Genomic DNA, 24,997 nt, shown 5'->3' on the forward strand with positions numbered 1-24,997 from the left:
TAGGCCAGAAACCCTGAGAGTCTTCACCTCCCTTCTTTTTTTTTTTTTTTGACTAGGTAAAGAAGCCATTCTCTGCCTCTGCCTTATTTCTCACCTAGCCTTAATCACTGAATGGACTTGGCATCAGTCAAACTGAGACCTGTTAAAGCTTAAAAACTCCAAGGTCTCCCACAGCATCCAGGGCCATCACCAGTCATCCTGATCTATATCTCCTCACTGGACCCAGATGGCTCCAGTGGTAAAGGTGAGGCTGGTGACTTTGCGGAGTACTCCTTCACTTAAATCCAATTCATATGCATGTCATGGCATCACCTACCTGATATCATGGTCTTCTTTGAGAATGAAGGACAAACAACAACAACAACTATGATTCTGTGACGTTGTATACAACTGCATCAAAAACCTTGCTTAATACAGATATCCTATATTTATAGCATTGATTTAGAAAACGATTTTCTCTTGACATTGCTCTCTCATAATTAATATATGCTTGTGATTTAGCCAATCTCTTTTCTCTTTATAAGGGCTCAAAACCATAATTACAAAAATCTATGCTTGAAATTTTTTTTCAGAAATTCCCAGTCAGTCTATCTATAGTTAAGTGTTCCTTTCTGTCCCATCAAAACAATGGGAACATGTTCTCATCTCCAGAGCCTTACATATTCCCTATTCCTCACCATTCCTGTATTTTGAAAAGCCTATGGTCACTAAAGGGGAAGATAACTCCAAATAGAGTTTAGAGAAAAATCTTATCTTAATCCTCATCTTTCAGAAATCCCACAAAACCAATCATGACATATCAGATTCATATAATCTGGGCTCCAGAAATAACCTCAGAAATTTTCTAGTCTGCACTACTAGTCTATACCAGACTAGAAATCTCCTTTACAACATTCTTGCCAAGTGGTCAAGCAGCTCATGCTCAAGAACCTCCAGTTAGGAGGTACTCACCATGATTTAATGATGCAGCCCATTTGGAAATGATCCTTGCACCTCCTTGGTGGGGTGGGGGGGAAGTTTAAGGTATTCTAGACTTTGAGCTATTTCTATATAATACTTTCAGTACCTTTTCCCGAATCTGTTTGGTTCTTACCCCATAGATAACAGGGTTGAGCATGGGTGGGATGACCACATACAGATTGGCCAGGAGAATGTGAATGTAATGGGGGACATTCCTGCCAAATCGGTGTGTCATGAAGGAGAAGAGTGCGGGACTGTAGAATGCCAGAATAACACAGACATGGGAACCACATGTACTAAGTGCCTTGAGCCTGGCTTCACGAGAAGGGAGACGGAAGACAGCACAGAGAATCTGAACATAGGAGATAGCAATGGCAACCATGTCCAGTAGCAAGATAGAAATGGCCCATAGGCCATAGATGATATTGACCCTGATACTTACACAGGCCAGGCGGGCCAGGCCCATATGTTCACAATATGTGTGAGGGATGATGTGGTGTCCACAGAAAGTTAACCTTAGGACCAGAAACACAAAGGGGAGACAAATAAAAAAAGATATTAACAGTATCCCAAGGCCCATCATGGCTACAACCCTATTAGTGAGGATAGAGCTATAGTGCAGAGGGTTACAGATAGCCATATAGCGGTCATAGGCCATTGACACCAGCACAATCGACTCCATGCCAGTAAACATATGAATGAAGAACATTTGGATGAGGCAACCCCCAAAGGTGATCAGGCCCAAGTTAAACCAGAAGATACCCATCATCTTGGGGATGGTAGCTGTGGATAAGCCTAGGTCAATGGTGGCCAGCATGGCCAGGAAGTAGAACATGGGTTGGTGGAGGCTCTGCTCTGTCTGGATCACTGTCAGGATAGTGATGTTTCCCACCAGGGCAATTAGATACACAGCACAGAAGGGAAAGCCAATCCAGATGTGGAAGTTTTCCAGGCCAGGAATTCCCAGAAGCAAGAAGGAAAAGGGGTGGGAACTAGTGTTATTGGACGAAGACATCCTTCAGATGGTTGCAGATGACCACAATTCCAACTGGATTCAAATACATAAGTTTCCTAGAAAAACAAGGGGGAATTAAAACATTTTATTTTAATTCTGAAGTAACTCATTCCATGAGTTTACAAATGTTATGTACACCTAATAATGTGAAGGTCTGAGAAGAAAGACATTATGGAAAATAGTAGACACTAGCTATGTGATCATAGGCAAGTCACTTAGCCATTGTCTGCCTCGTTTGCCTTATCTGTAAAATAGGGATAACAATAATACCTACTCCTCAGAATTGTTGTAAGGATCAAATGAGATAAAATATGTAAAGTTCTTCACAAACTTTAAAGTGCTAAGTGTTGATTATTATTATTATTGAGAAGGAGGAGGAGAAAATGAAGAAGAAGAAGAAGAAGAAGAAAAAGGAGGAGGAGGAAACGAAGGGGAAGAAGAAGAAGGAGAAAGAAGGAGGAGGAGGAGGAGGAGGAGGAGAAGGAGGAGGAGGAGAAGGAGGAGGAGGAGGAGGAGGAGACTTCTATACTTGGGGTCAGGAGCCCTGAGTTATAAGCCTCTCTCAGACAATCGTGGAAAGTTTTCAGACTCTCAACTTCTGTTTCTTCATCTGTAAATGTGGATAATGTAACTTACATTCCTTAACACATAAACTTCTGCTAAGGAAATTATTTTTTCACTATATCAAAACACAATATCAAACGATATGAGAAATTAAAAAAAAGGTAGATATATATAAACTGATACACATCAAATTAATCAGAAGTGGAATACCAATATACACAATGATTACAGTGATGCAAATGAAAATATCATGAAAAAACAACTCAAAACTTATCGTAATGACCAATTACATTGTCTTCATCACAGACAAAGCACATTTATCCCCTGTCAATAGAGAGTATGAGACTACCATATGGAATGTTGCCTATGCTGTCAGATATGTTTTTTTAATCAGTATTAATTGTTCTTGATGTTATTAGTGGTGATGGTGGCACAAGGAAGAGGTCAAAGGAGAGGGGCCCAAAACAGAAATTATTGGTGAAAAATAGGGAGATGTATTGATAATTTTAATAAGCAAAATGAGATGCACATAATTGAAAACTATACTATAGATGTGATCTGCTCAATCATAGCACCATGGAATTATCTTCTTTCTGAACATGGTACTTCTTTTAATGTATCCTAAGTGAAAACAATAATTTTTGTTGATTGTGTCACTATTGATTTATACTTACCTTTCAGTCCATTAGATATTCCTTGCTATTTTTTTTTACATAAACTACTATCCATCCACAACTTCTTTATGAATTTTCCCTATGATTGTTGATTTCTTTTCACACATGAAATTATTGAATTCAATTTAGGAATTTACTTTTATCCCTATTAAATTTTATGTTAATAAGTTTAGCCCATTATTCTCAACCTTTCAGAAGTTTTCAGTTGCTGAATCTCTCACACAACATGCTTATGCTCCTTCCCAACTTTGCATTAAATACAGACCTGACCATTGTGCCACTTATGCTCAGTTATCGTTAAAATGTTGAACAGCATAGAGCAAAAAAGATATCACAAGGGAACTCCACTAGACAAGACTCCACTATTTTCTTGTCAAATCAACAATTGCTACTCTTTGATTCTGGTCATTTGGCCAGTCTTGAATCTGCCAAACTGTGCTACTAACAGGCTCAGACTTTTCTACTTTATCCAGGAGAAGATCATAAAAATTTGGTCAAGTGCTCTCCTGAAATCCAGGTATTACATCCATACCATTCACCTTTCCTTTCTTCTCTCTCACAGTCTTCTACCTTCCATACTTTTGACCCTAGTGTGGAATACCTTCTGCCTCATCAGATTTTTTTTTTCCTCATTGCCTCTTGGATTAATGTTATTCCATAATGGGCTTCCAATCAATATTTAATTTATCAAATGGATAATTCTACACATTTAAGAACCAACTCCCCCAATAATTTAACATGCCTTCCTTTTACTCAGTCTACACTTCTGAAGTTTACTACCATGTCACTGATGCCTAGAAGCCATCCTGGGTCCCAGGAAGGTGTACCAATTGGAAACAAGTTCTGACAGGTAATACCAATTTGGAGAAGCTTGGAGCACAGATCCAGTGGTAGACCATAATCTTTCATCTGAGGCAAAATTTAGCGAACTGGAAGAAGATTCAACAGAAAATGTTTGACCAATATGTATGTAATGAATTTAGAGGTCAGAGCAACTTTTCAATAATCAGTTAATCTTTGAGAGGTTGGGATCAGCCTCTATACAGAGAGAGGTGATTGACAAAATCATGAATCTTTTGAGATACTGAAATAAATTCTTAACTAAAAAATAGGAATGAAACATTTTCTATTTTCCTTATAAAATAAAAGTAACTAAATTATTTTCTCCTCATTTTTCAATCTCTGGGCACTTTCTGCTGACTCAAATGCCCTTAGGATAATTTTATTCCACTGTTAATTTGGAATCTACTTTCCTCAATACCAGGCTTTTTTCACTTGGTCACAGTACCAAGTTGTTTTTTTTTCTGTTTTGTTTTGTTTTTCCATGCAAGGTGTGTTTGTGATTCACTTAAGAAGATGAATACCTCATTGAAATATCCCCCAAATAAGTGATAAATTAGAAGGGAAGAATGATGAAAGGAGACAGAGAAAGTTGGAGAGAAAAAAAGAGCAAGGACAACAGATAGTTAGTTACAAAGGAGGGAAGATAATAAGAGCAAGCCATGTACAGAGAGGATGGACAGTGATGTTATGGAGAATGTGGAGGAGTAAAGCAATTTAGGAGAAAGGGACACTCCTAAACATAGGGACAGAGAAAACTATAGAGACAGAGAAAAACATCAATACAGAATGAACAATGAACAAGGTCAGGGGCTGAGAGAATGAAAGAGAAAGAGAAGAGAAAGAAACATATTGAGTCAAAGTCAGAACAATAATAATAGCTAATATTTATATAATGCTTTTAGGATATTATCTTAATTGATTCTAACAACATCTCTGTGAGCTAGGTATTGTCATTATTCTGATCTTATTGAAACTAGGCTTGAAAGATGTTAAGCTGTACAAAAATATTCATAGCAGCTCTTTGTGGTGGCAAAGAATTGGAAATTGAGAGGATGCCCATCAATTGGGGAATGGCTGAGCAAGTTGCGGTATATGAATGTAATGGAATACTATTGTGCTATAAGAAATGATGAACAGGCTGACTTCAGAAAAACCTGGAAAGACTTGTGTGGTCTGATGCTGAGTGAAGTGAGTAGAACCAATAGAACGTTGTACAGAATAACTGCCATGTTGTGCAACGACTAATATTGATGAACTTAACCCTTCCCAGCAATACAAGAATCTAAGACATCTCCAAAGGCCTTGTGATGGAAAATGCTATCCACATTCAAAGAAAGAACTATGGAAGTTGAATTGCTATTTTTTTTTCTCTTCTGTTAAGTTTTGTTTTCTTTCTGGTGGTTCCTCCTGTTGGTTCTAATTTTTACTTACAACACCACTAATGTGAAAATATGTTTAATAGGAATGTATGTATATAGCCTATATCAGATTGTGCATCGTCTTGGGAAGGGTGGTGGGGAGGAAGGAGGAGAAAAATTTTAAACTCGAAAGCATATGGAAGTATGTTGATAAGTCAAAATAAATTAATAAAAAAAATTTTTTTAAAGAAAATGAAGGACAAACAACAAGAGGAAAGAAAGAAAGAAAGAAAGAAAGAAAGAAAGAAAGAAAGAAAGAAAGAAAGAAAGAAAGAAAGAAAGAAAGAAAGAAAGAAAGAAAGAAAGAAAGAAAGAAAGAAAGGAAGAAAGATGTTAAGTGACTTGCCCAGGTTTACTCCTCTAGAAAGGGAAATCAGGATTCAAGGTGAGGTTTTCTGGACTCCAAGTTCAACCTTCTATTCACTGTGCTACATAGCTGACCAAATGGGCAGGTACAGTGTGCTTGTGATAACCTAATGAAAGCACATAGATCTTGAAGTAAGTACAGATCTTGAAAATTCATAGAATAATGAATATTAACGAACCGGAGCTGGAAATTGCCTCAAAGGATGCAAGCTCACACTCATTGGAGGAATTCCCTGCACAGCTTTCATAACAAGTAGGTCTTCCAGTCATGAGGATCTCTCTACTTTGCAAGTCAGTCCAGTCTACTTTGGAGCAGTTACAAATTTAAAGGAATTTTCTCTTAAGTCTCATTAAAATATGCCTCTGGATAGTTTACAACCATTGCTCCATGTCCTACCCTCTAAGACTAACAGACTAACTGGAATCCTTCTTCTGCGAGGCAATTCTGGAAGAGGTACAAAGGCAAATGATGAGTCAGTTTTATTATGCTTGGTGCAGCTGTGCTAAATGCCCATGTAGATATCTCTATAGATCATCTTTCTCTCCGGTCAGATTAATTCTCAACTGCCCTCATTGGAACTGCTTGTTTTGTTGTACTGCCCCCCTGCCCTATCTTCTCCTCATTCCCCAAATTTCTTTAGGAAAGTAGGAGTTGAAGACTTGGAGTCAGAGACCAACTCACCTGTCCCAGAGCTGTGAGGGGATCAGGGATCAGTGGCCTCTCTCGGTGCCCTGGACCCCTCTGCTTGCCCAGTTCAATGGAGGGACTCCTTATACTGAGGACCTGGTAACACAAGAAACAAGCAACTCCAGCTCAGGAATTCCTGGAGGCATTGACAGCAGACAGATGGAGGGAGGGAGGGAGGGAGGGAGAAAGACTCTTAAGCCCAGAGATTATTTTACTTTGCATTAACCCTTTAGGTGTAGAGAGTGGTGTATGCTAAGGAGTAAGAATGACATGCAGTCTAGGGCAGGCCATAGCTTGGCAAGCCAGCAGTAGGCCTTGGGAGGTGACTGAAGGTGGATTCTGGAGCTGTCAGCCCACAGACTGTAAGGGGGACAGACAACTAGTCAGAAGGTGATTACAGGGGACTCTTTGTTGGCACTGGGTGAAGGTCTATGTTGCATTGCTTCTGGGTTGCAATCCAAAGACAAAGGAGGAGCACTAGCACACTAGAGTCTGCAACAGAAGGGACCCTTGTAATAGTTTCAGGGGCAGAAAAGGGTGCTTGTGATCACTCACAGAGCAGTGCACAGGCTAGGAGAGCAGGGACCACACCTCTTCTTAGATCATACCACCTTGGAAAAACTGAAAACTTACAGACCTCTAGAACTAGCTTTGAAAACACCATTAAAAAAAAAAACAACCTGAAGCTTGGGACAATGTCCCCTCCACCCTGAGAACAGAGCCCAATTTTAACAAATTTAAAATCAAGAAATGGGCTGGAAAAAAAATGAACACACAACAACAACAACAACAAAAAAAAAGAACCTGACCATAGAAAGTTATTGTAGTGGCCAGGAAGATAAAAAGACAAACTTAGAAGACAATAAAATCAAAATAGCTACATCCACAGCTTCAAAAATAAATGTGAATTGGTCTCAGGACAAAAAATTTTAAAAAAAGATTCTGACAGATCTCAAAAAGGATTTTAAAAATAAAATAAGAGAGGACAAGAAAAAAATCGGGTATGAAAAGAGTTTTTACAGTGGAGGGGAAAATGGGGGGGGTGCGTGGCACACAAAATCTAAGTCACACTCTCATTGGTACTGGCTCAAAGAAGGAATAACATACACTGTTAGGTATAAAAATCTATCTTATCCTGTAGGGGAATGGGAGGGGAAGGGGGGATAAATGGGATAACTGATAGAAGGAAGGACAGATTGGCGAGGTGATGTTCAGAAACAAAAAACTTCAGAGAAGATAGAGTGTAAAAATTCCAGTTGAGGTATTTAACATCCTAAAAGATGATGCTATTAAAGTGCTGCACTCAATATGTCTGGAAATTTGGAAAACTCAACAGTGGCCACTGGATCAGAAAAGATCAATTTATATCCCAATTCTAAAGAAGGACAATGCCAAGCAATGTTTAAATTACCAAACAATTGCATTCATTTCACATGCCAGCAAAGTCATGTTTAATATTTTGCTAGCTAGGTTTCAGCAATATGTGAACCAAGAATTACCAGAAAAGCAGAATGGCTTTCAAAGAGACAGAGGAATCAAATTTCTGCCTCATTCTATTTCTGCTTTATTGACTTTTTGAATTGCAACAAAATGTGAAAAGTCCTCAAAGAGGTGGGAATAACAGATCATTCTACTTATCACCTGAGGAACCTGTATGTAAGTCAAGAAACAACAGTTAGACCCGAACGTAGAACTGATTGGTTTGATTGGAAAGGAGTATGACAAGGCTCGACATGGTCACCTTATTTATTTAACTTTTATGCATAGTACATCATGGGCAATGCCAGGCTGGATGAACCAAAAATCAGAATTAACATTGCCAGGAGAAACGTCAACAATCTCAGACATGCAGATGACGGCAGAAAGTGAAAAGGAATTAAGGATTTAAGAATTAAGGAATTAAGAATCTTCTTAATGTAATTGAAATTATTCATTTAACACCTCACACTGCTCTCTGTCTCTTGTTTATTCATAAATTGTTCACCTATCCATAATCTGATAATTAATCTGTTCCACGTTCTTCAAATTTCCTTGTAATATCTCTCTTTCTAAGTCATGTATCCATTTTGATCTTATCTTGGTAAATGGTGAAAAATATTGGCTTATGCCCAGTTTCTGCTGTACTGCTTTCCAGTTTTCCCAACATTTTCTTTTTTTTTTTTTTTACCAAATAATGAATTCTTATGCCAAATCTCAAGTCTTCATGCTTGTCAAATACAAGATCACTATAGGTGTTAGCTGCTGTAAATTGTATGTCTACTCTGTTCCATTGATCTACCTTTCTATTTCCTAGCCAGTACCACAGAGTTTTAACAATTACTACCTTAAAATATAGTTTAAGATCTGGTACTGCTAAACCTCTTTTCTTTACCTTTTTTTTTTATTAGTTCCTTTGATATTCTTGATCTTTTGTTCTTCCAAATGAATTTTGTTATTATCTTTTTCTAACTCAGTAAAATTTTTTTTTAAATTAAATTGGAATGGCATTGTACATATAAATTAGTTTAGGTAAAGTTGTCATTTTTATTATATTTGCCCTTCCTACCCATAAACAATGAATATTTCTCAAATTATTTAAATCTGATTTTATTTGTAGAAAAAAGTTTTTTTTAATATAATTTTGTTCATATAGTTCCTAGGATTGTTTTGGGAGGTGTATTCCCAGGTATTTTATACTGTCTGGAGTTATTTTAAATGGGGCATCTCTTACTATCTCATCTTGTAGGGTTTTGTTTGTGATATATAGGAATGTTAATGATTTATGTGGATTTAATTTATATCCTGCCTTTTTTTTTTAACTTTTTAGTTGAGTCTCTGGGATTTTACAAGTATATCATCATATTGTCTTCAAAAAGAGATAGTTTTATTATCTCATTCCCTATCCTGATTACTTCTATTTATTTTTCTTCTTTTATTGCTATTTCTAGGATTTCCAATACAATATTGAATAATATTATTGACAGTGGGCATTCTTGTTTCGTACTTCATCTTCTGGGAAGGCATCTAGCCTATCCCCATTACAAATAATGCTTACTGATGTGTTTAGATAAATGTTTTTTCATCAATTTAAGGAAAAATCCATTTATACCAGTTTTTAAGTGTTTTTAATAGAAATTAGTATTATATTTTATCGAAAGCTTTTTTCTTCATCTATTGATATAATCATGTTTCTTTAAAAATTGTATTATTGATATTGATATTGATGTTAATAGTTTTCCTTATGTTAAACCATCCCCGCATTCCTGACATAAATCCTACTTGGTGAATGTTATAATCTTTGTAATATATTGCTATCATCTTTTAACTAGTATTCTATTTAAGATTTTTGCATCCATATTCATTTAGGAAATTGGTCTATAATTATCTTTCTCTGTTTGTACTCTTCCTGTTTTAGGTATCAATATTATATTTGTTTTATAAAAGGAGTTTGGTAGAATCCCTTCCTTCTCTATTATTCCAAATAATTTATTTAATATTGGCATTAGTTGATCTTTATATGTTTGATGGAATTTACTTGTAAATTTGTCTGGTCTTAGTGTTTTTATCTTAGGAAGCTCACTTGTGGCTTATCAATTTCTTTTTTATTTCTTTTATTTATTTGTTTGTTTGTTTGTTTATTTATTTACTTATTTATTTATTTTTGCTAGGCAACGGGATTAAGTGGCTTGCCCAGGGTTACACTGTGAGGGACTGTCTGATGTTGACTACTGCCAAGTAAGAATTGTGACAAGTTGGGGTAGGAACTGGGTATTAGGAAGTAACCGGAGCTCACGCTCCTGAGGCAGTGGGCAGTGCTATTGGAGCTGTGATAGCTGGGGAAGGAACAGAATACTAGGAAGCAGCCGGAGCATGTGCTCCTGAGGCAGGGGGCTGTGCCACATGGGAGTGGGACGGCAGAGGACGAGTTCCCTTTCCTTAGTCCCCTCCCTAAGTGCAACGTCAACCCCAGGCGCCTCCTTCCTGTGTCCTTCCTGACTTCCTGGGTCACGTACCTTCCTTTTGTGTAGCACTGACCCCAGATGCCTCCTCCCGGTATCTGGGCCTGACTTCCTAGGTCACATGCTCTCTCTTTGTCTATGCACTAATCCCAGACGCCTCCTTCCTGTATCCCGTCTTAGCCTCCTGCGTCACTTCCTCTCCCTTGGTGCGCTAAACTCAGACATCCCCTTCCGGTATCTGACCCTACAATCATTGACTAGTAGGCAGGCTGAGGAGGAGGGGCTAAGTAGGTACTTAAGGAACGGTCGTGGTCGGAACACGCACTCTCTCTTTGCTCCTGCTCTCTTGCTATGGCTTTCCTGCTTGGCCTTGTTGTGACGGCCTCTGAATAAAACTCGGGTGTTGGCACCTCCTGGTAGGCTCGTCTCTGTGTGTTTATCTGGATAGGCTCTGAAGACTGGTAAGTATGACTGGCAGCCTGCTCCTTATAGGAGGAGAGTGCATGGGCGCAGCCGGCACATCACACAACTAGTAAATGTCAAGTGTCTGAGGGCCGGATTTGAACTCAGATCCTCCTGATTGCAGGGCCAATGCTTTATCCATTGCGTCACCTAGATGCCCCCACTTTTTCAGTTTCTTTTTTTCTAAAATATGTGTGCTTAGATACTCTATTTCCTCTTTTGCTAATCTAGGTAATTTATATTTTTTGTAAATATTCTTTCATTTCACTTAAATTGTTAAATTTATTGACATGTAATTGGGCAAAACAACTCATAATTGCTTTAATTTCATCTTCATTGGTGGTATATTCTCCCTTTTCATTTTTGATGCTAGTGATTTGTTTTTTTCTCTCTTTTTTAATGAAATTAACCAATGGTTTACATATTTTATTATTTTTTTCTTTTCATAAAATCAGTTCTTAGTTTTATTTATTATTTCAGTATTTTTTGTACTAAATTTTATTAACCTTACCTTTAATGTTTAGAATTTCCAATTTAATTGGGTTTTTTTGGTGATTTTTAGGTTTTTTTTCTTTTTTTAGTTTTTTTTTTAATTGCATACCCAGTTCATTGGTCTGCTTTCTCTCTATTTTATTGATGTAAGCATTTAGAGATATAAATTATCCTCTAATCACTGCTTTTGCTGTAAACCATAGGTTTTGATATGTTGCTTCATTATTGTCATTCTCTTTAGTGAAATTACTGATTGTTTCTATGATTTGTTTTTTAACACACTTATTCTTTAATATTATGTTGTTTAATCTCCATTTAGTTTTTAATCTGTTTCCATGGTCCCTTATTAAATATAATCTTATTTCATTTTGATCTGAAAAGGATACTTCTAATATTTCTGCTTTTCACTATAATTTTTATGCACTAATGTATCAGCAGCCTTTGTAAAAGTACCATGAACTGTTGAGAAAAGGGCATATTTCTTTCAATTTCCATTCAGTTCTCTACAGATATCTATCACTTTTAGCTTATCTGAAATTGTATTCACTTCCTTGACTTCTTTCCTATTTTTTAATTAGATTTATCTAGTTCTGAGAGGAGATTAAAGTCCCCCACTATTATAGTACCACTATCTTTCTTGACCTATAATTCATTTACCTGTTTATCTCTTTTAATTAAATCAATTTTAGCCATAACTTTGTCTGAGATCATAATTGCTACTCCTGTCTTTTTTTTTGCATCTGCTAAAGCATAATAAATTCTACTCTAACCCTCCATTTTAACTCCAGGTGTATCTCTCATTCTTAAATGTGTTTCTTATAAACAACATATTGTTAGACTCTGATTTTTAATTTATTCTGCTCTTTTCATTTTATGGGTGAGTTCATCCCATTCACATTCAAAGTTATAATTACTGTTTGTGAATTTCCCACATCTTATTTTTCTCACTATTGTCTTTTTCAGTCTCTTTTTTTTACCCTGTCCCTGTTGCCATATCTTCTCTCCTTACCCTGTTATTCTTTATTCACCCACCCCTCTAAGAATCTCTCCCTTATCTTCTCCCCTACTCCCCTACATCTTAATCTATACATCCTTCTAATAGTCCCTCCTCCACCCAGTCCCTGGCCCTCTCTATAAGTTTAGAAAACTTCTACACTACTCCAAATGTACACATTGTTTCCTCTTCAACTCAGATGAGAATAAGTTTCCAACATTCCCAAGTCCCCCAACCTCTCCTGATTCTTCTGTGTCTGTTCTTCCTCTCATGCCTCATTTTCATAAGATAATTGCTCCTTTTTTTTCACCTTTTCCTAACCAGTTTTGCTTTTTTGAATCACCCTATCATACACAACTCAGTTCCAACCTGTCTTTCAAACTACCTTAATGATGACAGTTTTAAGAATACTGACAACATTTTCATATATAAGTAAACAGTTTGACTTTAATGAGTCCCTTATGGTTAGTCTTTAATGCTTTCCTTATATTTCTTCTGAATCTTTTATATCAAATTTTCCTTTCAGTTTTAGTCTTTTTGTCACAAATACCTGAAAGTCTTTCAGCTCATCAAATGTTCATTTTTTTTTTTTGTATTCAGAATTATACTCAACTTTGCTGGGTAAGTTATCCTTGGTCACAATATCAGCTTTTTTGCTCTTTGAAATATGATGTTTCAAGACTTATGGTCTTTTAATGTAGAAGGTGCTAGATCCTATGAAATCCTGACTGTGTTTGCACAGTACTTAGTTTTGTTTTGTTTTGTTTTGTGTTTCTGGTTGCTTGCAATATTTTCTCCTTAAACTGGTAGTTTTGAAACTTGGCCATGACATTCCTATAAATTTTCTTCCTGGAATCTTTTTCACATGAATGGTAGATTTTTTTTTTTCAATTTCTACTTTACCCTCTCTTTCTAGTACTTCAGGGCAATTTTTCCATAATGATTTTTTGTAATATTGTATCAAGATTCCTTTTTTGATCACAACTTTCAGTTAGTCCAACAATTCTTTTTCTGTCTCTCCTCCATGTATTCTCCAGACCAGGTGTTTTTTTCTAATGAGATATTTTCAATTCTCTGTCATTCTTTTCCTAGTTTTATTATTTCTTGGTATCTTATAACATCATTTAATTCCTCTTGCCCAATTCTAGTTTTCAAGGAGTTATTTCCTTCCTTAAGATTTTGTACCTCTTTTTCCAATCGGATAACTTTCTTTTCATAATTTTCTTGTTTTGCTTTTTCCCCTAATATTTCCTTGGTCTCTCTTATTTGATTTTTGAATTCTTTTTTAAGTTCTTCTAAGAACTGTTTTTGGGCTTGTGAGTATTTGACATTACTCTTTGAGGAAGGAGTGGCTTTTTTATTTTAGCCTCACTAACTTCCTCTGAATATTAACCCAGATCTTCTCTTACACCAGGCCTACACAACCTGCAGCATGCCAAAAGATTTTGGGTGGCCCGCCAAAAATGTAGAGGAAAACGTCCTCTACATTTTTCATGGGCCTCCCAAAACCCTTTAATGTGCCTGTGGACTGCAGGTTGTATAGGTCTGTCTTACACTATAATAATTGCTTACTCATTTTTATTTTTATTTTATTTTTAGCAGCTTATGTTCATTTTGTGACAATTTTCTATTTGTGGAGGAAATAGGGAGTCTGGAAATTTCAGACCTACTCTGTCTTCTTCCCAGAATGCAGGAAGACTTGAGTTCCAATCTAGTCTCAGCCATTTGCTAGCTGTGTGATCCTGGGCAAGTCACTTAACTTCTTTGTGTGTCTATTTCTTCATCAATGAAAAGTTGAAACTAATAGTACCTACTTTCCAGGATTGTAAGGAAGATGAAATGAGATGATATATGTAAAGTGTTTTATAAACCTTAAAATTATATATATATTAACTCTGGCTATTGTTATTAAAAGAGACTAAAGTCAGACTGTGAAGGAGAATGAGAATATGAGAACTGATAACATTTTGCAGTTTGGAAAGGAATGCTTAAGACAGTGGGACAAAAGATTCAGGAATCATGGCAAAGAACTGGAAATTGAGGGGATGCCTATCAATTGGAGAATGGCTGAATAACTGTGGTATATGAATGTAATGGATACTATTGTGCTATAAGAAATAATGAGCAGGTAGACTTCAGAAAAGCCTGGAAAGACTTATATGAACTGATGCTGAGTGAAGTGAGCAGAACCAGGAGAACATCGTAGAGAGTAACAGCCACCTTGTGTGATGACTGACTTTGATAGACTTAGGTCTTGTCAGCAATGAAAGGATAAAAAACAACTCCGAAAGACTCATGATGGAAAATGCTATCCACATCCAGAGAAAGAACTTAGGACCCTGAATGCAAATGGAAGAATATTATTTGCTCTCTTTTTGTTATTGTTGTTTTGTTTTGTTTTGTTTCTTCTTTCTCCTGTTTCCTTCCATTGGTTCTAATTCTTCTTTACAACATGACTAATGTGAAAATATATTTAATAGGAATGTATATGTATAGCCTATATCAGATTGCATGCTGTCTTGGGGAGGTACGAGAGGAGGGAAGGGGAGAAAATTTTAAACTCAAAATCTTATGGAAGTGAATATTGAAAACCAAAAATAAATTATTTAAACAACAACAACAAAAGATTCAGGGATCTTTTTTAGGACAATGTAAAGTTGAACTGTTTAAGTGTAAGTAGCACTCCATGATTCTTCCCATCTACCCCATCCCCATCCCTTGGGAAAAGCTCAGCTTCTGACTGCTTCTGGGTATTCATAATAGAAATACATAATACATAATAGAAAGACACCCTATTTCTATCTAAAATACCACCCTCTTCAAAACAAGTACAATGTTCCCTGCCTAATTCCAGTTTCCCACACTGGGGCTTGGTTAGCCTTGTTATGGCCATAAGAGATTGAAGGACTGATTCTGCAGACTGATAAGGCTTTCTGACTGGATGAGGAGTCTAAAGGATTGATGATTTCGGACAAGCTAAGCCAGAACTGAGTGTGAGTGTACCCATAAAAATTTCAAACAGATAATCTCTTTACTTTTGCACCTAGAATAATGTCTGGCACACAATAGGCATTTAATAAGTACTTGATTGATTTCCTCAATTATTTTGAATCACAACTGCTTTGAGTCTCTGGGTAGGGGGAAGGGAAAGTGGCTAGTGACTTATCTGCCTTGTCTCCCAACTGGATTATCATGTGTTGTCTCAGAGCACGTGTTTCTTTTGTGTTTATTCCTTCCTCATCATTTTGAATGAATCTTTTGGCCTGGGAAATTCATCCAAGACATTCTGGGTACCTCTGGCTACTTAAGCCCCTGAGTCTGTAACAATAGGTAATGAGTCCAGTGAGTCAATACAGTAAGTGTATTCATTCAGTCCAGTAGTGGATTAATCCATCATGTGAGAAACCATGTCGTGTAAGGAGGGAGACCCAGAGAGCATTTCACTCCAACATAAAATTGCTGAAGATTCCTAGAAGAAAAAAAAAAAAGGATTCCCAGAGTCAGGATTATAGAAGTACCTCTCAGTCCAAATGGTTCTCATGCCTCAGTGCTTTTGTGCCTCAATTTAGAGACCATTCTCCCCAGAGACCTTGTGTGTACAAGGAGAATGCACCCCCATTTTAAGGGGCATGATTTTTACTAATTCCTTTAACCTTGGATCTACTTATAGGGGAGAGTGTACCCCCTTTTTTTGGAGGTTTGTTTTGTATATTGGTTTTGCTATCAGTAAATATCCCTTTGTAACAGCCAACTGATGCTAACTGATTGATCAAAATTGAAGGGAGCACAGTGGATGGGTACTCATGAGCAATCATATTAGAAGACCTCAACCTCTCAGAGTTACCAAATGATAGAAACTTGAGAGGAGTGGTAGTCAGACTCCCTTCTGTATGTATGACTCTAGAATGAGTTGGGAGAATTAGCCTAGAGAGCACACTACAACATAGAGATTTTGAAGGGAGAATCATGATGCCAGAGATAGAGTAATGAATAGTTTAGGAAATCAGGGACAGTTGGAATGACTTGAGATTGTTGTGAGGATGGAGAACAGCTTTGGAGGAGGAGCAAGGTACAAAGAGAGCTAGAAAGATAAGAGGTTATAATCAGATAGGGGGATTTCAAAGTTGTGGACATGAGAAATTTGTGGAGAATAACAGGATTAAAGAACACAAATCAATGCGTCATTAAACAAGCATTTATCAATTATTTAAGGAAAAGAGACATTATATGAGACAGATGTGAAGAGGGAGTACTGAGCACTTTGCAACTGTTATCTCATTTGATTCTCACAATAACTCTGTAAGGTAGGTGCTATCATTATCCCTATTATATAGTTTAGTAAACTGGGACAGACAGAGGTTAAATGACTTGCCTATGATCATTAAGGTGTGGAGCAAATAAGTCCAAATTTGAATTTAGTTCTTCCTGACTCCAAGCCCAGATCTCTATCCTCTGTACCACCTCATTAAGTCTAAGACAATTTGAAGAAACTCAGGATCAGAATAATAAAGTCTCAGTGAGATTATTTCATGAAGAAAAAAAGCAATGAAAAGAAAGATGGATTGGGAATTAGAGGACAGGAGTTAACATGACATTTCTGCCACATTCTACTTATGTGATCTTGATCCAATTATTTTTTCTGGACCTGTTTCCTGAGCTATAAAATAAGGAGATTAGAATAGATGACCTCTAAATTCCTTTCTGTTTCTAAATCTATGTTCCTATGTCAGTGGGATTGGTGGCTGCCTATGAAGTGTGATATAGAGTAAAACAAGGAAGTATCTGTCCCCATTCACCCCTGCTTCTCAGGAGAAAATTCAATCATTTGAATTTCTAATTTGTTCGTATATGCAAACATACAAACCCATTGTTTATATGCATGTATATATGTGTATATCTATATCCTTAAGGATGTGTGTGTGTATTTAATAAACATTTCACATTAAGTCCCAAACACCCCAATGAAAATGCTTTTTTAAACCTTACCACTTGATAGGAGCCCTGGAATGTGATAGTGATGAGGTCTAGAGGTTTGGGGTGCTGGAACCCCAAGATCGCGACTCAGGCCCTGTCTGAATGAATTCAACTCAAATCTTCTTCTAGCCAGAGAAAAAATTTATTAGAGATAAATCATATAGGTCAGACTCTTAAGTAATCTGAACACTAGTAACGCCCATAGGGAGGAGGAGGTATGAGAGAGTGTCAGCCTTTTAGGCATGAGAAGGTTTCAGCATTTGAATGGGGGCCAGGGTGGATCTTATATACACTAAAGTAACTTTGGGTGGCCAGAGGAGGGGGTTGGGAAAAGGGTCTAGATGAGAATTCCAATTGGAAGGTCTGAGAGATTTAATAGACAATGGGAATAGATAATGAGAGGGGCTGGAAGGAAGAAGTTTGAAAGGCATCTGCATAAGATCAAAAGGAAGGACTAGGGCTTTCAAAAGGGAGATAAGGGGAGTTGATAAGGAACCAGAGACCAGAGTAAAACAAGTTTAAGGTTTTTCTGGGGACCACAGACAAATGGGAACAAAATTCCTTTTGGCAAAAGGGGCAAATTCCTTTTGGCTTCTGAAACTGAATGATAGGCCAATACCCCATCAATAGCACATAGTCATCTTCCACTCAGTGGTCAAAGTGAGTTTCCTAAAGCACAGGTCTGACTATGTCACATAGACACCCACACACCTCACACACACCCACCCACACACACACACACACACACACACACACACACACACACTCACTCCTTACTCAATAAATTCCACTTTTTTTTTTAATCCCCTTCAGGATCAAATATAAAGTCCTTCATTTGACTTTCAAAACCCTTCATAAGTTATTTGGTCTTTTTAGAATTTACAGTACCTCCTTCACTCCCCAGGTAATCTGCCGTCCAATGACACTGGCTTCCTTGCTGTTCCTTTCACAACACCCTCCCTTTCTCAGTGTTTTCCCTGGTTTTCCCTCATGCCTAGAAGACTCCCTCCTGAACTCTACTGGCTTCCCTGACTCCCTTTAAATCTTTACTAAAATCTCATCTCTACAAGAAGCCTTTTCCAAACCCTTTTAATTCTAGTGCCTCCCCCTCATTAATCATTTACTATTTACCTTGTATATTGCTCATATGTATGCAATTGTTTGTATATTGTCTCTACCATTAAATTGAGAGTTGCTTAAGAGAAGGGACTTGTTTGTTTTGTTTGTTTTTTGTTTTGTTTTTCTACCTTTTCTTATATCAGCAGCACCTCAAATAGTGTCTGACACATTGTAGGCATGTGATAAATGCTTATTGAATGTTTACTGACTGTCTAGTAGACATTGTAGAAAGAAACAAAAAGGTGCAGCTCATATCCTTGTAGATCTTTTTAAAAGATTTTGCAAAATGCTTTATATATTTCAACTCACACAAAATGGGAAGGTAACAGAAATTGGAGATGAATTTTACCTCTCTCATAATTTATCCCTCAAGTAAAGGTGGAAGGTTTCAATTAAGTGGTTATAACAACATTTAACCCCTGTAATCACCCTTTATAGTCACATCAAATCCTAGAATCCTAAAATTTCAGAGCTGGCATCTCAGGTCATGTAGTCTCAACTAAAATTGAGGTGATATTCCTCCCGGATTCACCATTCAGATTGCCAACCTCTGGCATCAAAATTATTCTCATGTGTACTCTACTCAGCAAGTTTCCCCTTAAAAACTAGTCAGGAAAACATCACTTCTCCCAGTGTGGTCCACAGGACTTCTACTCTCAATTAGTGTGCTGTCTTCTGTCCCTTTCTGGAAGTAAAAGATAATCCTCTAAGAAATGAATAGTTTAAATATTCACAGACCTTGTCAATCTAGGCCCCTCAGCAATATGAGAATCGTGAAGCTCACAAGTACTTGAGATCCAGTAGCTAAGCTGCTAGACACTGGTAGGCAGCTAGGTGGCACCAGGCCTGGAGTTAGGGAGACCTGAGTTCAAACTTGACCTCAAACATTTATTAGCTGTGTGACCTGCATGAATCACTTAACCTCTGTTTGCCTCTGTTTCCTAATCTGTAAAATGGGGGTGATAATAGCACCTTACCTCCTAGGCTTGTTGGGAGGCAGCTAGGTGACTCAGTGGATAGAGTACTGGACCTGGAGTCAGGAAAACTTGAGTTCAAATTTGACCTCGGATTCTTACTAGCTGTGTGACTCTGGGCAAGTCACTTAACCTCTGTTTGCCTTAATCCACTACAAAATGAAAAAGCAAACTGCTCCAGTATCCTTGCTAATAAAATTTCATTGACAATAGAGTTCATGGGGGCATGAAGAGTCAGACATGACTGAACAGCCACTACAACCTAGGCTTGCTGTAAGGATTACGTGAGATAATAATTTTAAAATGCTCAGCACAGCACCTGGATTGTAGTAAGTAGTTAATAAATATCGGCTATTAGTAGTGCTTGTAGTACATCAATAGAAGACTAAGAAAGGCCATTCAGGCCTGCGGAGTCATGGGTGTTTAGCTGTGCTTGCTATCCCTAAGCCAATCAGCAAATAACAAGGGGGGCCTAGCCTATGTCAGAGACTAGTGTGCATGCACTCTACAGGGTAATCTTCCTGGGCTTTAAGAAGGTTCTAGGATCTATTTGCCAGTGAAGGCCTGGAGTGCCCGCTCTGGGATCTGCTTAGTTCTCACACCATAGGTGACAGGGTTGAGTGCTGGTGGAATAATCATATAGAGGTTGTCAATAAGAACATGGACATATGGGGGGATGCTGTGACCAAATAGGTGAGTGAGGAAGGAGAAAAAGATAGGTGTGTAGAAGACACACTTAACTCCTACATGTGAACCAGAGGTGCTCAGTGCCTTGAGTCAGGCATCATGGAAAGGAAGGTGAAAGACTGCATGGAGAATATAGGCACAGGAAACACCAATAAGGATGAGATCCATGACCAAAAAGGAAGCAGCAGAGAGGCCATAGATGGCCTTAACACAAATGTTGGCACAGGCCAACTTAACAATACTCTTGGGTTCACAATAAGAGTGTGCAATGACACTAGCTTGGCAAAAGGACAAGTGGTAGGCCAGGGTGTATCATGAGCAAGACAGAGCACAGCACAATAACTCCCCCAATGCCAGTCAACGCTTGAGCTGTCAAGATGGTTGTGTAGCAGAGGGGTGCGGATGGCTACATAGTCCATGCCAAGTAGGACACCTGATTCCATGCCAGTGAAATTGTGGATGAGGAACATTTGGGCCATACAGGCTCCAAAGCAAACAAAACTATGCCCTCCAGGGACTACTCATAACTTTTACCCTGGGGACAAAGAGGTCTAGGGAACAGAAAGGTAAGTAAGTGCACATGAAGCTCAGTCTTAGAAACAGTCAGAAAGAGGAACACAGCATCATGCACTTGTATACACACACATTCACATATGTATGAGCACACCCCCTAGACTGCTTAGCAAATAGAGCACTGTACATAAAGAACGGTATATCTAAGTTCAAATCCTGCCTCAGACATTTACTAGCTATGCAGGCCCGGGAACATCACTTAACCTCTCAACCTCTGTTTCCTTTTCTGTAAATTGGTGGTAATACTGGAACCTCCCTTATAACATTATTGTAAAGATCAAGTGAAATATTTTTAAAGTGCTATCTAAGCCTCAAAATCATCATTAGGTGGTGCAATGGATACATCAATGGGACTGGAGTCAGGCTGACCTGAGTTCAAACACAACCTTAGACGTTCTTTAGTTGTGTGATCCTAATCAAGTTATTTAACCTTTGTCTGCCTCAATTTCCCCCACTGTAAAATGGGGACAATAATTGTACTTATCCTCATTCGTGAAGATGAAATGAGATAGTATTTGTAAAGCCTTAGTACAATGCTTGGAACAGAGAGGTCATTGTCTTACCCTTAAATGTGAGTTACTGCATTTCACCACATAATTGTCACAGGTTTTATGCCAGATTTTTGGAAAAAAGTGGGGTGTGACCATTACATGAAGCTTTAAAAATCAAGCTGGTATTACTTAAAAATAATTTATTACTAAACTGTCTTTGGTGCAAGATTGGGTTGCACAGAATACTAGTGAGTACATATTAAAATGTAATACTAACACTGCAAGTGGGCTGAGAATTCTAGACTCGGGAATGGCAATGTATGGCAGATAAATGCATATCCATATGCCACTGGTGAATACATTGCTGCTCTGTATACCATTTAAGCAGCATGAGGAACATAGTTATACCATGTGACAATTGCACGATGAAAGGTTATAAACCAATTTTTGGACTGAACCCCCACCCCATGTGGTGAAATATGGTATTGTTATTGTCAGGATCACCATACCAATACCACCCCTCTCTTTTTACTCCTCTCTTTTTACTATTAGAGACACCGTGTTTTTTCACAGCTAAGGCACAGTAAGAAAGATGTGCCCTGAGCTTGGCATAACAACAATCCTTTGTGCTCACCCTTGGGATAATCTCAGTCACAGCAAAATCCCAGAATTGTTTCTGCAGCAACCCCAGGGAGTCCCTGAGCTCTGACAAACACTTGCAGGATCCATGTTCCTATCATGAAGCCCTGCTATGAATCAAACTTGTCTCATTGTTGCTGTTACCCTTCATTCTCATGGCTATGCTCACTGCATAGCCACTGCTATATGTATCAAGGTTTGGCCTCACTAAAGCTGGTCTCTGTCTAGAAGAGGCCCAGCTCGTGGGTCTAGTTTCCCTCTTCCAGTGGAATAAAGAAAGCTTTTTGCTTATGGACACTGTTATGTCTTTGGTTTGATTTTGCTTTTATTTTATTTTATCTCTTAGAGTTAATAGTGGTTGTGATAACTGTGTGAGCTCTTTGATATTTTCAGAGTTAGTGAAAACTCTGCAGAGTTCAGAATTTTCACAATAGGGCATTTCTTGAGCTGGGAAAATCCCTTTTTTTGGGGGGGGGAGGGTGGAGGGGGGAGGGTGTTATCCAGATACACACAAATAGATTTCAATCCACTCTGCAAAAGTATATTTCTATCATCACCATCAATTATCACCAGTGCTATCGATAGTTCATCTAGTGAGTTTAAAACTCATCTTAGACATTTCCTAGTTGTGGGATTATGGACAAAACACAACTTCTTTTGCCTCAATATAAAATGCAGTTAGTACTTTCACTAGCTACCTCACAGGGTTGGTCTGAGGAAAGTATTTTGCAATTCTTTAAGTGCTATCTAAAGTGATTTATCTTGTATAATCCAGTTCGAGTAGATAATCTTGCTTTATCCCTTATTCTAGTAGGAAGAATTCTAAGTCTCCTCAGGAGAAAAATACTTCCAATACTATGATTTCAGAATTTCATTTTGTTTTGTTTAATATAAATAAATTTACCTAAATATTTATTTCTGGTGTGTACTTGTAGGTCCAACATTTTGTTGGGTCAAGCCATTTTATCTAATCTGTAACCTATTTCTTGTTTCTAAGGGAATTCAATCCAAGTGGTATAAAAGATGTCCAAGAAATAGATGAATGAAGAAGAAGATTCTATGGTCATTGATGAGAACAATGATAGCTGAAGGAGAGCCATCATGCCCTCCCAGTTCCCTTACAAAATCAAGAGAAGAAAAAGAAGTTCATAAGCACATTGTGTGAGTTCCCTGTGGGGAACATTTTAGGGGATGTGAAAAAAAGTCCCACAGGATGGATATGGAAAGAACACCTTTAATAAACTTTACATATATCACATTTTAAACCTGAAGGTGAGGTGTTACCTTTAATCAATAACTAGGATGACTGGAAATGTCTTTCCTAGAACATCAAATCCTATATCTCTGAAATCTCAGAGATAATATTGCTTAATCTTTTCTTATGCAGGAATCCCTCCACAGAGTTCCCAAAAGTTTGGAGCTCTGACTGAAGTCCTCAGTGGATGGAAAAATCATTTACCTAATGGAAAATTCCATTCCATTTTTTTTTTAGTAGTTCTAGTTCTTGGGAAGTTATTTCCATGAAAGTAAGCTGGAATCTGCCTCTATGTTACATCCATGCATTCTGTCCTCTGGGACCAGCTCAGTCTGAAGTGATTTCCATTAACCAACCTCTACCTCACTGCCTCTTCCTGCCACATTGTGTCCTTGTCAGAGTACAAGAAATGATACACTGGAAACAGAACAGTCATGATTTCCCAAATATTCCCTGAGCAGATGAATTCCAGCACTTTAACTGTTAAGAAAAATCAATATTTGGGTAAATGATGTTCAGAAAATTTTCCCAAGAAAGGCAAATCAGGCCTATGTGGTCTTAAGTTTTTAGTTATACTTAGGTCCTTTTGTTACTGGTAAGGTGTCCTCTGGTGACTTAAGCTGGTAAGAATCACCAATTCTTTCAAGGAACTGGACTATGCTGAACTCTCCCTTGACAGTGTCCTATTCCCTAAAGCATTAGGAAGGTGGTAAGTTCCACTTGACATTGAAGGTCTGGAGCACTCGCTCTCTGATTTGCTTGGTCCTCACACCATAGATGACAGGGTTAAGTGATGGTGGGATGACCACATAGAGGTTGGCAACAAGAATATGGACATATCGAGGGATATGGTGGCCAAATCTGTGAGTGAGGAAGGAGAAGAGGGAGGGTGTATAAAAGACACACATAACTCCTACATGTGAACTGCAAGTACTCAGTGCCTTGAGTCGGGCATCACTAGAAGGGAGGCGAAAGACTGCCCGTAAGATGTAGCAATAGGAGATTCCAATCAGGATCAAATCCAAGACCAGGAAAGAAGCCACAAAAAGTCCATAGATGGCATTGATACGGATATTAGCACAAGCTAGCTTGGCAATGCCCATATGTTCACAGTAGGCGTGAGCAATGACCCTTGTCTGGCAGAAAGGCAGGCGATAGGTCAGGTATATGATAGGCAGCATGAGCATGATGGGGCGTAGAACAATTGCCACCCCAATACCTGCCAGTACATTGGATGTCAGAATGGTTGTGTAATGAAGTGGGACACAGATGGCTACATAGCGATCAAAGGCCATGGCTAACAGGACAGCTGATTCCATACCTGTGAAGGTGTGAATGAGAAACATCTGGGCCAAGCAGGACCCAAAGCTGATCTCATGGGCTTCAAACCAGAAAATGCCTAGCATCCGAGGCACAGAAGACGTTGACAAGGCCAGGTCAATGCCTGACAGGATGGCCAGGAAGTAGAACATGGGATCACGGAGTGTCCTTTCAACCCAAATCACCAGTAGGATGGTGATATTGCCCAGCAGAGCCACAATGTAAACAGAGCAGAAGGGCAGGGAGAGCCAGGCATGGATATGCTCTAGCCCTGGGATGCCCACGAGGATAAAGGTGGCTGGGTGGAAGGTAGTTGCATTGTGCTGTGACATCCTACCATAGGCTGAAAGGCCAGGGAAATCTTCCCTCCTTAGAAGGAAACAAACAAAGAGGTGGTTGTAAAATTGCTTAATTCAGAGAGTTAACACTGGAGATACTTGAGGCCACGTTAGTGAGAATGGTACCTCGATGACCATTAGATCTTACTATCAAAATGACCTTCGTACCCTGCTAACAGACATAGGTCACTCACTGGTTATAGATACAAAATT

At 38.2% G+C, this 24,997-nt stretch overlaps 2 protein-coding genes and 1 pseudogene across 2 annotated transcripts; all 3 read right to left on the reverse strand.

Moving 5' to 3' along the window:
• Positions 1-1,018: 1,018 nt before the first annotated feature.
• On the reverse strand, positions 1,019-1,975 carry LOC114032059 (olfactory receptor 52E2-like). The gene has a single exon (XM_027847264.1). It carries the CDS (start codon positions 1,973-1,975, stop codon positions 1,019-1,021), a length of 957 nt encoding a protein of 318 aa, XP_027703065.1.
• An 18,052-nt stretch (positions 1,976-20,027) lies between these two features.
• On the reverse strand, positions 20,028-23,511 carry LOC114032060 (annotated as a pseudogene).
• Positions 23,512-23,824: 313 nt separating this feature from the next.
• Positions 23,825-24,778, reverse strand: LOC114032061 (olfactory receptor 52J3-like). Its single transcript, XM_027847265.1, has one exon. The coding sequence runs from the start codon at positions 24,776-24,778 to the stop codon at positions 23,825-23,827; it is 954 nt and encodes a 317-aa protein (XP_027703066.1).
• Between the last annotated feature and the right edge of the window lie 219 nt (positions 24,779-24,997).

This window comes from Vombatus ursinus, unplaced genomic scaffold (genome assembly GCF_900497805.2).
Source record: "Vombatus ursinus unplaced genomic scaffold, bare-nosed wombat genome assembly UNPS02015397.1, whole genome shotgun sequence".
In the NCBI taxonomy this organism is placed as follows: Eukaryota; Metazoa; Chordata; class Mammalia; order Diprotodontia; family Vombatidae; genus Vombatus; species Vombatus ursinus.